Consider the following 16596-nt stretch of genomic DNA (forward strand, 5'->3'; position numbering starts at 1 on the left):
AATATATATATATATATATATATATATATATATATATATATATATATATATATATATATATATATATAATAATATTTTTGTAAAGTATTAAAATGCGCTGCAATTTTTCTATAAAATAAACTGCTGTTCCAATTGCGTCCACTGGATGGCGCAATAGCAATTGTGTTAAGCAAGCAAACTGTTTATACCGGGGCAGAGCAAGTAGGTCAAGCACGTGCAGCCAATGAGCTACTTTGTTTTGCCCGCGATATTTATTACGGCTTCTACTTTTAACATTATGTGCTTTGGCACCCTCATTGCCCCAATATGTCTCTGTCAAAAAAGAGAAAAGTGGACACAGAGTGCAGAGTGTTCCAAGAAAAATTGTCATCCTATTTCTTCACGGAATTGAATGAGAAAGCTGTATGTTTGGTGTGTTCAGAGCATGTTGCAGTGCTGAAAGAATATAACCTTCGTCGCCACTATGTGAGTCTTCATGCCGACAAATATGACAACTTTCAAGGACAGCGGAGATGAGAGAAGGTGAATGAACTGTTGGCGGGTCTGAAGAAACAGCAGTCTGTGTTTACTCACAGCCGAGACATCAGTGACGCTGCAGTGAAAGCTAGCTACCTCATTGCTAATGAAATCGCAGTGGCTTCAAAACCATTTAGTGAGGGTGAATTTGTAAAAACATGCATGATGAAGGCAGCGGAGATTGTGTACCCTGAAAAGCGGCAGGCTTTTGCAAATATCAGCCTGACAAGAAACACAGTTCCAGACAGGATTTCCGATCTTTCAGTGGATTTGGACAGCCAGTTGAAGCAAAAAGTAAAGTCATTTATTGCGTTTTCGGTTGCAATTGATGAAAGCACGGACATTACAGATGTTGCACAACTGGCCATTTTCATCCGCGGAGTTGATGACACATTGACCGTCACCGAGGAGTTCGTGGAGTTGGTGCCGATGACAGATACAACGACAGCAGCTGATATTTTTACCGCACTCGTCGGGCGCGCTGGACAGGGTCGGAGTGGACTGGTCCCCGCTGTCAGCCTGGCTACAGATGGTGCGCCCTCAATGATCGGGAAAAAAGCAGGCGTTGTGACAAAGTTCAGAGAGAAAGTGCAATCTGCAAATGGAGGACGTGATTTTTTGACTTTTCACTGTATTTTGCACCAGGAGGCTTTGTGTTGCAAGTCATTAAAGATGGATAACGTCATGAAGGTGGTCATCCAAACTGTTAATTTCATCCGATCCAGAAGCCTGAATCACCGTCAGTTTGACAGCCTTCTCAGAGAGAAAGACCACATCTATGGCCTGCCATACCACACTGAGGTAAGATGGTTAAGCCGAGGTGCTGTGCTGAGGCGTTTCTTTGATTTACGAGAAGAAATTGAACAGTTCATGGAAGAAAAGGGCAAACCAGTGTTAGAATTTCATTCCGCAGAATGGATGCAGGACCTTGCATTTATGGTGGATGTTACAGAGCACCTGAATAACTTGAACAAACAGCTGCAAGGGCGCAACAAAGTTGTCACGCAGTATTATGACAGCATACGTTCTTTCAAGTTGAAGCTGTCATTGTGGGAGACGCAACTTGCCGGTGGTGATGCAGCTCACTTCCCCTGTCTGAAAAATGTGTGCGCGACCCAACATGTGGCAGACATGAAGCGGTTCAAAGATAAAATAACGGGACTGTTACGGGAGTTTGAGCAACGCTTTCAGATTTATGTTTATATGTTTTTATGTTGATGTGCTATTGTTTTTAATTGATTTTATTTTATTTGTATATTTAACCTATTCTTGACTCTGTGGTTCTTGCACTTGTTTGGGGAACAGGATTTCATTATTTTTATCTACATTTCTGCCTGAGAAATGACACCCTGATATAGTTCTGTGATCTGTGATATACTTCTGTGAATCACTGAGGCATTGTGTGTTTGTGTGTTCTTTGTCCTCAGAACTTTCAAATAACTTGAGGTGTTTTATGATTAATAGTGATGTTGTGCTTTTGGACACTGTCCTCAGGCTCCAGCTTTATGTTTATGTTTTTATGTTGATGTGCTATTGTTTTTAATTGATTTTATTTTATTTGTATATTTAACCTATTCTTGACTCTGTGGTTCTTGCACTTGTTTGGGGAACAGGATTTCATTATTTTTATCTACATTTCTGCCTGAGAAATGACACCCTGATATAGTTCTGTGATCTGTGAAACAGTTCTGTTAATCACTGAGGCATTGTGTGTTTGTGTGTTCTTTTTCTTTAGAATTTTCAAATAAACTTGACGTGTTTTATGATTAATAGTGATGTTGTGCTTGTACTATTTTGGACACACTGTCCTCAGGCTCCAGCTTTATGTTGTATGTTGATCGTATTAAAACAAAGAAAACAATCTGAAGTTGTTGTTTTTAAGTTATATATACCATGATTTTTCCGGTCCGGCCCACTTGGGAATAGATTTTCCTCCATGTGGCCCCTGAGCTAAAATGAGTTTGACACCCCTGGTCTAGAATGTCATTGTATGCTGTACTGTTAAGATTTCCCTTCACTAGAACTAAGGGGCTTAGCCTGAATCATGAAAAACATCCCCAGACCATTATTCCTCCTCCATCAAACTTTACAGTTGCCACTATGCATTTGGGCAGGTAGCGTTCTCCTGGCATCCGCCAAACCCAGATTCGTCCATCGGACTGCAAGATGGTGAAGCGTGATTTATCTCTACAGAGAACGCGTTTCCACTGCTCCAGAGTCCAATGGCGGTGAGTTTTACACCACTCCAGCCGACGCTTGGTATTGTGCATGGTGATCTTAGGCTTGTGTGCGGCTGCTCGGCCATGGAAACCCATTTCATGAAGCTCCCGACGAACAGTTGTTGTGCTGACGTTGCTTCCAGAGGCAGTTTGGAACTCAGTAGTGAGTGTTGCAACCGAGGACAGATGATTTTTACGTGTTACGAGCTTCAGCACTCGGCGGTCCCGTTCTGTGAGCTTGTGTGGCCTACCACTTCGCCGCTGAGCCGTTGTTGCTCCTAGACGTTTCCACTTCACAATAACAGCACTTACAGTTGACCAGGGCAGCTCTAGCAGGGCAGAATTTTAACGAACTGACTTGTCGGAAAGGTGGCATCCTATGACTGTGCCACGTTGAAAGTCACTGAGCTCTTCAGTAAGGCCATTCTACTGCCAATGTTTGTCTATGGAGATTGCATGTCTGTGTGCTCGATTGTATACACCTGTCAGCAACGGGTGTGGCTGAAATAGCCAAATCCACTAATTTGAAGGGGTGTCCACATACTTTTGTATATATAGTGTATCCCCGTCCGTTCGTACGTCAGTGGTGACTGCATCATGTTATGGGCATGCTTGTAATCCTTAAGGACTGGGGAGGTTTTTAGAATAAAAAATGAACGGAATGGGAAAATCGTAGATCAAAACCTGGTTCGGTCTGCTTTTCACCAGACACTGGCAGATGAATTCACCTTTCAGCAGGACAATATCCTAAAACACAAGGCCAAATCCACACTGGAGTTGTTTACCAAGAAGACAGTGATTGTTCCTGAGTGGCCAAGTTACAGTTTTGACTTAAATCTGCTTGAAAATCTATGGCAAGACCTGATAATGGTTCTCTAACAATGATCAACAACCAATTTGACAGAGCTTGGAGAACCTTGAAAAGAATAATTGGCAAATGTTGCACAATCCAGGTGTGGAAATCTCTTAGAGACTTACCCAGAATGACTCAGAGCTGGAATCGCTGTCAAAGGTGATTCTAACATGTATTGACTCAGGGGGTTGAATACTACTCTATTCAATATATATTAGTGTTTTATATTTATATATACAGTACCAGTCAAAAGTTTGGACACACCTACTCATTCGAGGGTTTTTCTTTATTTTTACTATTTTCTACATTGTAGAATAATAGTGAAGACATCAAAACTATGAAATAACACATATGGAATCATGTAGGAACCAAAAAAGTGTTAAACAAATCAAAATATATTTTAGTAGCCACCCTTTGCCTTGATGACAGCTTTGCACACTCTCACTCTCACTCTCTCTCTCTCTCTCTCTCTCTCTCTCTCTCTGCCTCTCCATCCCACTTTCTCTCTCTCTGCCTCTCCATCCCACTTTTTCTCTCTCTCTCTTTCTCTCTCTCTCTCTGTCTCTTTCTCTCTCTCTCCCTCTCTCACTCTCACTCTCACTCTCTCTCTCTGCCTCTCCATCCCACTTTTTCTCTCTCTCGCTCTCTCTGTCTCTTTCGCTCTCTCTTTCTCTCTCTCTCTCGACTCTCTCTCTCTGTCTGTCTCTTTCGCTCTCTCTCTCTCTCTCTCTCTCTCTCTCTCTCTCTCTCTCTCTCTCTCTCTGCCTCTCTCTCTCTCTGCCTCTCCATCCCACTTTCTCTCTCTCGCTCTCTTTCTTTCTCTCTCCCTCCTTCTCGGCTGCGTCCTTCGCTAGAGAATAGAAACAGTGCCTTCAGAAAGTATTCATACTCCTTGACCGGGCGCCGATGACGTGGATGTCGATTAACTCTGATTCAGAGGGGTCGGGTTAAATGCTGAAGACACATTTGAGTTGAATTGAGTTGTACAACTGACTAGGTATCCCCCTTTCCTTCCCTTTCCCTTATTCCACATTTTGTTGTGTTATAGCCTGAATTCAAAAGGGATTAAATAAATCACACCCATCTACACACAATACCCCATAATGACAATGTGAAAAAAAAAACAGAAGTATCTCATTTATATAATGATTCACTCCCCTGAGTCAATACTTTGTAGAAGCACCTTTGGCAGCGATTACAGCTGTGAGTCTTATTGGGTAAGTCTTAAGAGCTTTTCACACCTGGATTGTACAATATTTGCCCATTATTCTTTTTGAAATGATTCAAGCTCTGTCAAGGTGATTTTTTGATCATCGTTAGATAGCAAGACTTGAAAATGGCTTTAGATTTTCAAGCCGATTTTTAAGTCAAAACTGTAACTAGGCAACTCAGGAGCATTCAATGTCATCTTTGTGAGCAACTCCAGTGTATTATTTGCCTTGTGTTTTAGGTTATTGTCCTGCTGAAAGGTGAATTTGTCTCCAAGCGTCTGTTGGAAAGCAGACAGACAGGTTTTCCTCTAGGATTTTGTCTGTGCTTAGCTATATTCCATAATTTGTATCCAAAAAAAAACAACTCCCTAGTCCTTGCCGATGACAAGCATACCCATAACATGATGCAGCCACCACCATGCTGGAAATTATGAAGAGTGGTACTCAGTGATGTGTTGTGTTTGCCCCAATCATAACGCTTATATATGTATATCTTTGCCACATTTTTTGCAGTATTACTTTAGTGCTTTGTTGCAAACAGGATGAAAGTTTTTGAATATTTTATTCTGTACAGGCTTCCTTCTTTTCACTCAGTCATTTAGGTTAGTATTGTGGAGTAACTACAAGTTTGTTGATCCATCCTCAGTTTTCTCATGTCACAACCATTAAATTCTTAACTTGTTTTGAAGTCACCGTTGGCCTCATGGTGAAATCCCTGAGCAATTTCCTTCCTCTCTGGCCACTGAGTTAGGAAGGACGCCTGTATCTTTGTAGTGACTTGGTGTATTGATACACCATCCAAAGTGTAATTAATAACTTCGCCATGCTCAAAGGGATATTCAGTGTCTGCTTTTATGATTTTTACCAATCAGAATGGAGTAGTTATTCAAAAATCATGTTAACCACTTTCATTGAACACGGAATGAGTCGATGCAACTTATTATGTGATTTGTTAAGCACATTTTTACTCCTGAACTTATTTAGGCTTGCCATAACAAAGGGGTTGTTTTATACCTTTTACCTTTTATACTGATCACAAGTTCAAACGGGTGACATTAATACAGGTAACGAGTGGAGGACAGAGGAGCCTCTTAAAGAAGAAGTTACAGGTCTGTGAGAGCCAGAAATCTTGCTTGTTTGTAGGTGACCAAATACTTATTTTCCACCATAATTTGCAAATAAATTCATTAAAAATCCTACAATGTGATTTTCTGGGAAAAAAAATCTCATTTTGTCTGTCATAGTTGACGTGTCCCTATGATGAAAATTACAGGCCTCTCTCATCTTTTTAAGTGGGAGAACTTGCACAATTGGTGGCTGACTAAATACTTTTTTTCCCCACTGTACATCCCTGCCGGCCATTCCCTCCCCTACCCTGGACGACGCTGGGCCAATTGTGCACCGTCCCATGGGTCTCCCGGTCGCGGCCGGCCAAGACAGAGCCTGGATACGAACCAGGATCTCTAGTGGCACAGCTAGTACTGCGATGCAGAGCCTTAGACCACTGCGCCACTCGGGAGGCCTTAATGACATAGTTAGGTATTTATGTCGTAGTTAGGCTTGCGAAAGTATTCACCCCCCTTGGCATTTTTTTCTAATTTGTTGCCTTACAACCTGGAATTAAAATTGATTTTTTGGGGGTTTGTATCATTTGAGTAAGACAACATGCCTACCACTTTGAAGACGCAAAATACTTTTTTGGGTGAAACAAACAAGAAATAAGACAAAAAAACAGAGAACTTGAGCTTGCGTAACTACAGTGGGGAAAAAAAGTATTTAGTCAGCCACCAATTGTGCAAGTTCTCCCACTTAAAAAGATGAGAGAGGCCTATAATTTTCATCATAGGTACACGTCAACTATGACAGACAAATTGAGGGAAAAAAAATCCAGAAAATCACATTGTAGGATTTTAATGAATTTATTTGCAAATTATGGTGGAAAATAAGTATTTGGTCAATAACAAAAGTTTCTCAATACTTTGTTATATACCCTTTGTTGGCAATGACACAGGTCAAACGTTTTCTGTAAGTCTTCACAAGGTTTTTACACACTGTTGCTGGTATTTTGGCCCATTCCTCCATGCAGATCTCCTCTAGAGCAGTGATGTTTTGGGGCTGTCGCTGGGCAACACGGACTTTCAACTCCCTCCAAAGATTTTCTATAGGGTTGAGATCTGGAGACTGGCTAGGCCACTCCAGGACCTTGAAATGCTTCTTACATTATAATACAAGTTTTAAACATTAAAATACATTTTCCAACAGATTTCACAATACATTAAGTGTGTGCCCTCCGGCCTCTATTCTACTAAAACACACCATCCAGGTGTACGTGTGTGTGTATAGTGTGTATGTTATGTGTGTATGTACCTGTGTGTGTGTCTCTTCACAGTCCCCGCGGTTCCATAAGGTGTATTTTTAACAGTTTTTAAAAAATCTGATTCTGCTGCTTGCATCAGTTACCTGATGTGGAATAGAGTTCCATGTAGTCATGGCTCTATGTAGTACTGTGCGCCTCCCATAGTCTGTTCTGGACTTTGGGGACTGTGAAGAGACCTCTAGTGGAATGTCTTGTGGGGTATGCATGGGTGTCCGAGCTGTGTGCTAGCAGTTTAAACAGACAGCTCGGTGCATTCAGCATGTCAATACTTCTTAAAAAACAAGTAGTGATGAAGTCAATCTCTCCTCCGCTTTTAGCCATGAGAGATTGACATGCCGTGCTGACCTGTTCTGGGCCAGTTGTAATTTTCCGAAGTCCCACTTTGTGGCACCTGACCACACGAATGAACAGTAGTCCGGGTGCAACAAAACTAGGGCCTGTAGGACCTGCCTTGTTGATAACGTTGTTAAGAAGGCAGAGCAGCTCTTTATCATGGACAGGCCTCTCCCCATCTTAGCTACTGTTGCATCAATATGTTTTGACCATAAGTTTACAATCCAGGGTTACTCCAAGCAGTTCAGTCTCCTCAACTTGCACAATTTCCACATTATTCATTACAAGATTTAGTTGAGGTTTAGTGAATGATTTGTCCCGATACAATGCTTTTAGTTTTTGAAATATTCAGGACAAAATTATTTCTTGCCACCCTTTCTGAAACTAACTGCTGCGCTTTGTTAAGTGTTGCAGTGATTTCACTCACTGTAGTAACTGACTTGTATAGTGTTGACTCATCCGCATACATAGACACACAGGCTTTACTCAGAGCCAGTGGCATGTCGTTAGTAAAGATTGAAAAAAGCAAGGGGCCTAGACAGCTGCCCTGGGGAATTCCTGATTCTACCTGGATTATGTTGGAGAGGCTTCCATTAAATAACACCGTCTGTGTTCTGTTAGACAGGTAACTCTTTATCCACAATATAGCAGGGGGTGTAAAGCCATAACACATACATTTTTCCAGCAGCAGACTATGATCGATAATGTCAAAAGCCGCACTGAAGTCTAACAAAACAGCTCCCACAATGTTTTTATTATCAGTTTCTCTCAGTCAATCATCAGTCATTTGTGTAAGTGCCGTGCATGTTGAATGTCCTTCCCTATAAGCGTGCTGAAAGTCTTGTCAATTTGTTTACTGTAAAATAGCATTGTATCTGGTTAAGCACAATTTTCCTAAAGTTTGCTAATGGTTGGTAACAGGCTGATTAGTCGGCTATTTGAGCCAGTAAAGGGTGCTTTACGGTTCTTGGGAATTACAAATGTGTGTATGTGTGATTCTGGTGTGTGTATGTACAAGTGTCTGGGTTTCTGAAGTGGAGTATAATTAGCAGCTTGTACACAGCATGTAATGTAGCGTTTGTACACACACACATACACACACACAGCGTGATAAAAAGTTTCAACGCAGAAGCGAGGAGAGACTGGAACACATCAAACAGGGAAACACATCAAGATTCAGAGGAGGTAGGGGAGGTGGGAGGAGAGGGAGGGAGGGAGAGGTGGGAGGAGAGGGAGGGAGAGGTGAAAGGAAGGGAGGGAGGGGGTGGAGGGAGAGGTGGAGAGAGGGAGAGGTAGAAGGAGAGGGAGGCGGGAGGGAGGAGGTAGGGGTGGAGGGAGAGAGAGGTGGAAGGAGAGTGAGGCAGGGAGGAGGAAGGGTGGGAAGGAGGAGAGGGAGGCAGGGAGGGAGAGAGGGAGAGGTGGGAGGAGAGGGAGGGTGGAGGGAGAGGTGGAGAGGTAGAGGGAGGCAGGGAGGGAGGGAGGGAGGGGGTGGAGGGAGAGGTGGAGAGGTAGGGAGAGGTAGAAGGAGAGGGAGGCAGGGAGGGAGCTAGGGAGGGAGGGAGAGAGGTGGAAGGAGAGTGAGGCAGGGAGGGTGGGAGGGAGGAGAGGAAGGCAGGGAGGGTGGGAGGAGAGGGAGGCAGGGAGGGGGGAGGGGTGGAGGGAGGGAGAGGTGGAAGGAGAGGGAGGGAGGGAGGAGAGGAAGGCAGGGAGGGAGGGAGAGGTGGGAGGAGAGGGAGGCAGGGAGGGGTGGAGGGGGGGAGAGGTGGAAGGAGAGGGAGGGAGGGAGAGAGAGAGTGAATTAGAACATGAGAGGGGTAACCCCTCTTCCTAGACTAGAGTCTCCTTTACTGCAGTGATCAGCAGTTTGCCCCGTCTCTCTTCCACTCCCTCCTCATATACACTCACACGCTTCTCACTCTCTCTTCTCTCTTTCCCCTCTACATCCCTCTCACCCTTTCTCTCCTTCGCTCTCTCCACCCTATTTCTTTCTCTCTCTCCCTCTCTCTCCATCCTTTTCACCCTTTCTCTCCTCTCTCCCCCCTCTTTCTTTCTCTTTCTTTCTCTCCTCTCTCCCCCCTCTTTCTCTTTCTCTTTCTTTCTCTCCTCTCTCCCTCTCCCTCCCCCTCCCCCTCTCTCTTTCTCTCTTTCTTTCTTGCTCTCCCCCTCTCCAACCCTCTCTTCCCCTCACTTTCTTTCTTTCTCTCTCCCCTCCTCTCCATCTCTCTCTCTCTCTGGCGGTATGACATTGATTTCAAGGTTGCTGTTGACTGGTTTAATATTTCAGATTGTGTTTCAGTGGCTCTGCGCTGTGCTAAGGGACAGAGGGGCTTTTCTGAGCTGGCACCAAACACACACACACACACACACACACACACACTGCTCGTATTGTACATGTACACATTGCCAAATGCAGTACTGTAAACTTCTACTGCACACACTGCCACATCATGTAAAACATCCCTTACACACTCTAACACACAGTATTTCCCTCAGTCAGTCAGTCAGTCAGCATAATGTTATAATAATAATAATATGCCATTTAGCAGACGCTTTTTATCCAAAGCGACTTACAGTCATGCGTGCATACATTTTTTGTGTATGGGTGGTCCCGGGGATCGAACCCACTAACCCTGGCGTTACAAGCACCGTGCTCTACCAGCTGAGCTACAGAGGACCACAGTAGCATAATGTTGTACTGATACACACTCTAACACAGTATTTCACTCAGTCACTCTTCAAGGAGAAACAGGACGTCATTTGTCGCCTCATTAATCCTAGCCTCGCCCAGCATCACTAGCAGTAGCAGTTGGCGGTGTGTGTTTCTGTGTCTGTGTGTTTCTGTGTCTGTGTGTGTTTCTGTGTGTTTGTGTCTTTGTGTGTTTCTGTGTCTGTGTGTTTCTGTGTCTGTGTGTGTCTTTGTGTGTTTCTGTGTGTTTGTGTCTTTGTGTGTGTGTGTGTGTGTGTGTTAGCAGTGATATTGTGTGTATTCAGTGGAACTCCGCCCAGACACAGACACCACCTAATGTCTACAATCTGATTAACAGCAAGAGGAGGATTAATGGTCTGTGCTTCCAACTTTGTGGACACAGTTTGAGGAAGGCCCTTTCCTGTTTCGGCATAACGATGCCCCCGTGCACAAAGTGAGGTCCATACAGAAATGGTTTTTTCGAGATTGGTGTGGAAGAACTTAACTGGCCTGCACAGAGCCCTGACCTCAACCCCATCGAACACCTTTGGGATGAATTGTAACGCCGACTGCGAGCCAGGCCTAATCGCCCAACATCAATGTTCCAACATCTAGTGGAAAACCTTCCTGTTATAGCAGCAAAGGGGGGATCAACTCCATATTAATGCTCATCATTTTGGAATGAGATTTTCGACGAGCAGGTGACCACATACTTTTGGTCAAGTAGTGCATTACATTGATGGCGTGCTGGCGCTAATCATTATTTACACACACACACATATACACACACTGCACTGAGTGCTAATTGTTACCGACACACTAGGAATGGGCACAGTTATTCAAATATCTGAACGGACGTTAGTATTCTACTAATTATAAAAAAATATATGCCTATTTTAACAATGAAAAGGCTTTGTCTAAAATTAAATACCATTTTCAATGTGACATTTCTTCATAGCCTACAAGGATAGACCATTATATTATAAATGTTTTATAAAACAACAGTTTTATGACAGTTGTTCTGAGTGCTCCTCATAAAACAGACACACAGGGATCCTACACACTTTCACTGTGTAGCTTGTTGTTATTGTGGGAGATTTCTAATCAATGCAAAATGGAATTGAAATTACGGAAGTTGGCTAAATGAGGAATAGGCTACAATGATCAACCAACAGGTAGGCTGTTGTTTCATATGAATGTAGTTGTTGTTCTCTCTCTCTCTCTCTCTCTCTCTCTCTCTCTCTCTCTCTCTCTCTCTCTCTCTCTCTCTCTCTCGTCTCTGTCTCTGTCTCTGTCTCTGTCTCTGTCTCTGTCTCTGTCTCTGTCTCTTTGTCTCTCTCTCTCTCTGTCTCTCTCTCTCTCTCTCTCTCTGTCTCTCTCTGTCTCTCTGTCTCTGTCTCTCTCTGTCTCTCTCTCTCTGTCTCTCTCTCTCTGTTTCTCTCTGTCTCTCTCTCTGTCTCTCTGTCTCTCTGTCTCTCTGTCTCTCTCTCTGTCTCTGTCTCTGTGTCTCTTTCTCTCTCTCTCTCTGTCTCTCTCTCTGTCTCTCTCTCTCTGTCTCTGTCTCTCTCTTTTTTCCTCTCTCTCTCTCTCTCTCTCTCTCTCTCTCTCTCTTTTCCCTCTCTGCCACACACACCGACCCCTGCTCCTCTCCTCTCCTCTCCTGTCCCTTCCTCACACTTCTTCTGAAACAAGCAGAGCAGTCTCCATTGTTTTTCTTTTTCTTTAGACTGAATAGTGAATTCATTTCAAATGCCCATCCCTACGACACACACTCCCTCGGGAAACATGGTGTGTGTCACGACTCAAATCAGTATATAGCTTTTCATCCTGACAAGGTGTCGTCTGTCTGCTAGGTAAATCTCTCTCATGGATACATTTGCATGCTATACTACACCCACACACACACGTCACAATGGGACACACTCACACACAGCACACTCACACACTCTCAGGGAGGCAGGGCATTTTAGACTGTTTTATGTGGTATCCAGACTAGCCCCTGTAGAGTGTGTGGCTGGCTCTCTGCTTCCTCCCCTGTAGAGTGTGTGGCTGGCTCTCTGCTCCCTCCCCTGTAGAGTGTGTGGCTGGCTCTCTGCTTCCTCCCCTGTAGAGTGTGTGGCTGGCTCTCTGCTTCCTCCCCTGTAGAGTGTGTGGCTGGCTCTCTGCTTCCTCCCCTGTAGAGTGTGTGGCTGGCTCTCTGCTTCCTCCCCTGTAGAGTGTGTGGCTGGCTCTCTGCTCCCTCCCTGTAGAGTGTGTGGCTGGCTCTCTGCTTCCTCCCTATAGAGTGTGTGGCTGGCTCTCTGCTCCCTCCCTATAGAGTGTGTGGCTGGCTCTCTGCTCCCTCCCTGTAGAGTGTGTGGCTGGCTCTCTGCTCCCTCCCTGTAGAGTGTGTGGCTGGCTCTCTGCCCCCTCCCTGTAGAGTGTGTGGCTGGCTCTCTGCTTCCTCCCCTGTAGAGTGTGTGGCTGGCTCTCTGCTCCCTCCCTGTAGAGTGTGTGGCTGGCTCTCTGCCCCCTCCCTGTAGAGTGTGTGGCTGGCTCTCTGCTCCCTCCCTGTAGAGTGTGTGGCTGGCTCTCTGCTCCCTCCCTGTAGAGTGTGTGGCTGGCTCTCTGCCCCCTCCCTGTAGAGTGTGTGGCTGGCTCTCTGCCCCCTCCCTGTAGAGTGTGTGGCTGGCTCTCTGCTTCCTCCCTGTAGAGTGTGTGGCTGGCTCTCTGCTTCCTCCCTATAGAGTGTGTGGCTGGCTCTCTGCTCCCTCCCTGTAGAGTGTGTGGCTGGCTCTCTGCCCCCTCCCTGTAGAGTGTGTGGCTGGCTCTCTGCTTCCTCCCCTGTAGAGTGTGTGGCTGGCTCTCTGCTCCCTCCCTGTAGAGTGTGTGGCTGGCTCTCTGCCCCCTCCCTGTAGAGTGTGTGGCTGGCTCTCTGCTTCCTCCCCTGTAGAGTGTGTGGCTGGCTCTCTGCTTCCTCCCTATAGAGTGTGTGGCTGGCTCTCTGCTTCCTCCCTGTAGAGTGTGTGGCTGGCTCTGCTCCCTCCCCTGTAGAGTGTGTGGCTGGCTCTGCTCCCTCCCCTGTAGAGTGTGTGGCTGGCTCTCTGCTCCCTCCCTGTAGAGTGTGTGGCTGGCTCTCTGCTCCCTCCCTGTAGAGTGTGTGGCTGGCTCTCTGCTCCCTCCCCTGTAGAGTGTGTGGCTGGCTCTGCTCCCTCCCCTGTAGAGTGTGTGGCTGGCTCTCTGCTCCCTCCCTGTAGAGTGTGTGGCTGGCTCTCTGCTCCCTCCCTGTAGAGTGTGTGGCTGGCTCTCTGCTCCCTCCCTGTAGAGTGTGTGGCTGGCTCTCTGCTCCCTCCCTGTAGAGTGTGTGGCTGGCTCTCTGCTTCCTCCCCTGTAGAGTGTGTGGCTGGCTCTCTGCTTCCTCCCTGTAGAGTGTGTGGCTGGCTCTCTGCTTCCTCCCCTGTAGAGTGTGTGGCTGGCTCTCTGCCCCCTCCCTGTAGAGTGTGTGGCTGGCTCTCTGCTTCCTCCCCTGTAGAGTGTGTGGCTGGCTCTCTGCTCCCTCCCCTGTAGAGTGTGTGGCTGGCTCTCTGCTTCCTCCCTGTAGAGTGTGTGGCTGGCTCTCTGCTTCCTCCCCTGTAGAGTGTGTGGCTGGCTCTCTGCTCCCTCCCTGTAGAGTGTGTGGCTGGCTCTCTGCCCCCTCCCTGTAGAGTGTGTGGCTGGCTCTCTGCTCCCTCCCCTGTAGAGTGTGTGGCTGGCTCTCTGCCCCCTCCCTGTAGAGTGTGTGGCTGGCTCTCTGCTCCCTCCTCTGTAGAGTGTGTGGCTGGCTCTCTGCTCCCTCCCCTGTAGAGTGTGTGGCTGGCTCTCTGCTTCCTCCCCTGTAGAGTGTGTGGCTGGCTCTCTGCTCCCTCCCTGTAGAGTGTGTGGCTGGCTCTCTGCTTCCTCACCTGAGTGAACCTGCAGTACATCTCATATAGCCAGGGACCAGGTCTGATCAGAGTGAACCTGCAGTACATCTCATATAGCCAGGGACCAGGTCTGATCAGAGTGAACCTGCAGTACATCTCATATAGCCAGGGACCAGGCCTGATCAGAGTGAACCTGCAGTACATCTCATATAGCCAGGGACCAGGCCTGATCAGAGTGAACCTGCAGTACATCTCATATAGCCAGGGACCAGGCCTGATCAGAGTGAACCTGCAGTACATCTCATATAGCCAGGGACCAGGTCTGATCAGAGTGAACCTGCAGTACATCTCATATAGCCAGGGACCAGGTCTGATCAGAGTGAACCTGCAGTACATCTCATATAGCCAGGGACCAGGTCTGATCAGAGTGAACCTGCAGTACATCTCATATAGCCAGGGACCAGGTCTGATCAGAGTGAACCTGCAGTACATCTCATATAGCCAGGACCAGGCCTGATCAGAGTGAACCTGCAGTACATCTCATATAGCCAGGGACCAGGCCTGATCAGAGTGAACCTGCAGTACATCTCATATAGCCAGGGACCAGGTCTGATCAGAGTGAACCTGCAGTACATCTCATATAGCCAGGGACCAGGTCTGATCAGAGTGAACCTGCAGTACATCTCATATAGCCAGGGACCAGGTCTGATCAGAGTGAACCTGCAGTACATCTCATATAGCCAGGGACCAGGTCTGATCAGAGTGAACCTGCAGTACATCTCATATAGCCAGGGACCAGGCCTGATCAGAGTGAACCTGCAGTACATCTCATATAGCCAGGGACCAGGCCTGATCAGAGTGAACCTGCAGTACATCTCATATAGCCAGGGACCAGGCCTGATCAGAGTGAACCTGCAGTACATCTCATATAGCCAGGGACCAGGCCTGATCAGAGTGAACCTGCAGTACATCTCATATAGCCAGGTACCAGGCCTGTTGGTTTCTGTGACCAACTGATCCATATCTCTATTCCCAGTCATCTGAAATAAATAGATTAGGGCCTAATGAATTTATTTCAATTGACTGATTTCCTCATATGAACTGGAACTCAGGAAAATCTTTGAAATTGGAAATTGTTGCAGGTTGCGTTTATATTTTTTTCAGTATAATACTTCATCTCTCTTTCTCTCCCTCTCTCCTTCCTTATTTCTCTCTCTCTCTCTCTCTCTCTCTCTCTCTCTCTCTCTCTCTCTCTCTCTCTCTCTCTCTCGCTCTCTCCAGGGTTGGAGGGGCGCCCCCTTGTGGCACGGCCAGAGGCTGCTGTGTTCCTCCACCACTCCAGAAGGTGAGTGTTAATACCGCCCCCTTGCATGCATGCATTCTGGGTAATGTGGTTTGGTGCTGACAGCTGAGTCGTATAGATTTTTCAGTCAGCAAGAGGTGTCGTTGTGGAACAGTAGACTTTGAGTTGGTGCTCAGTTTGACTGGGGTAGAGCGTCAGGCCTCAAGTCAAAGGTAGAGAGGGGTAGAGCCTCCAGTCAAAGGTAGAGAGGGGTAGAGCCTCTAGTCAAAGGTAGAGAGGGTTAGATCCTCCAGTCAAAGGTAGAGAGGGGTAGAGCCTCCAGTCAAAGGTAGAGAGGGGTAGAGCCTCCAGTCAAAGGTAGAGAGGGGTAGAGCCTCCAGTCAAAGGTGAGAGAGCAGGGAGAGGGTAGAGCCTCCAGTCAAAGGTAGAGAGGGGTAGAGCCTCAAGTCAAAGGTAGAGAGGGGTAGAGCCTCCAGTCAAAGGTAGAGAGGGGTAGAGCCTCCAGTCAAAGGTAGAGAGGGGTAGAGCCTCCAGTCAAAGGTAGAGAGGGGTAGAGCCTCCAGTCAAAGGTAGAGAGGGGTAGAGCCTCCAGTCAAAGGTAGAGAGGGGTAGAGCCTCCAGTCAAAGGTAGAGAGGGGTAGAGCCTCCAGTCAAAGGTAGAGAGGGGTAGAGCCTCCAGTCAAAGGTAGAGGGTAATCCTCCAGTAGGTAGAAGGGGTAGAGCCTCCAGTCAAAGGTAGAGAGGGGTAGATCCTCCAGTCAAAGGTAGAGAGGGGTAGATCCTCCAGTCAAAGGTAGAGAGGGGTAGAGCCTCCAGTCAAAGGTACATTTTTACATTTTACATTTTAGTCATTTAGCAGACGCTCTTATCCAGAGCGACTTACAGGAGCAATTAGGGTTAAGTGCCTTGCTTAAGGGCACATCGACAGATTTTTCACCTAGTCGGCTCGGGATTAGAACCAGCGACCTTTCGGTTACTGGCACAACGCTCTTACCCACTAAGCTACCTGCCGCCCCGGTAGAGAGGGGTAGAGCCTCCAGTCAAAGGTAGAGAGGGGTAGAGCCTCCAGTCAAAGGTAGAGAGGGGTAGAGCCTCCAGTCAAAGGTAGAGAGGGGTAGAGCCTCCAGTCAAAGGTAGAGAGGGGTGAGCCTCCAGTAAGGTAAAGAGGGGTTAGAGCCTCCAGTCAAAGGTAGAGAGGGGTAGAGCCTCCAGTCAAA

General features: G+C 46.7%; 1 protein-coding gene across 1 annotated transcript in view; it reads left to right on the forward strand.

Annotated features, from left to right (window-relative positions):
* LOC121547770 (calcium uniporter protein, mitochondrial-like) overlaps positions 1-16596 on the forward strand; it is a 133340-nt gene that overhangs the window by 99279 nt on the left and 17465 nt on the right. Inside the window, exon 3 of the mRNA XM_041859187.2 lies at positions 15358-15421. Within this exon, the coding sequence (XP_041715121.1) occupies positions 15358-15421 (64 nt within the window). The remainder of the gene's footprint in view (positions 1-15357; positions 15422-16596) is intronic.

This window comes from Coregonus clupeaformis, chromosome 31 (assembly GCF_020615455.1).
Source record: "Coregonus clupeaformis isolate EN_2021a chromosome 31, ASM2061545v1, whole genome shotgun sequence".
NCBI lineage: Eukaryota > Metazoa > Chordata > Actinopteri > Salmoniformes > Salmonidae > Coregonus > Coregonus clupeaformis.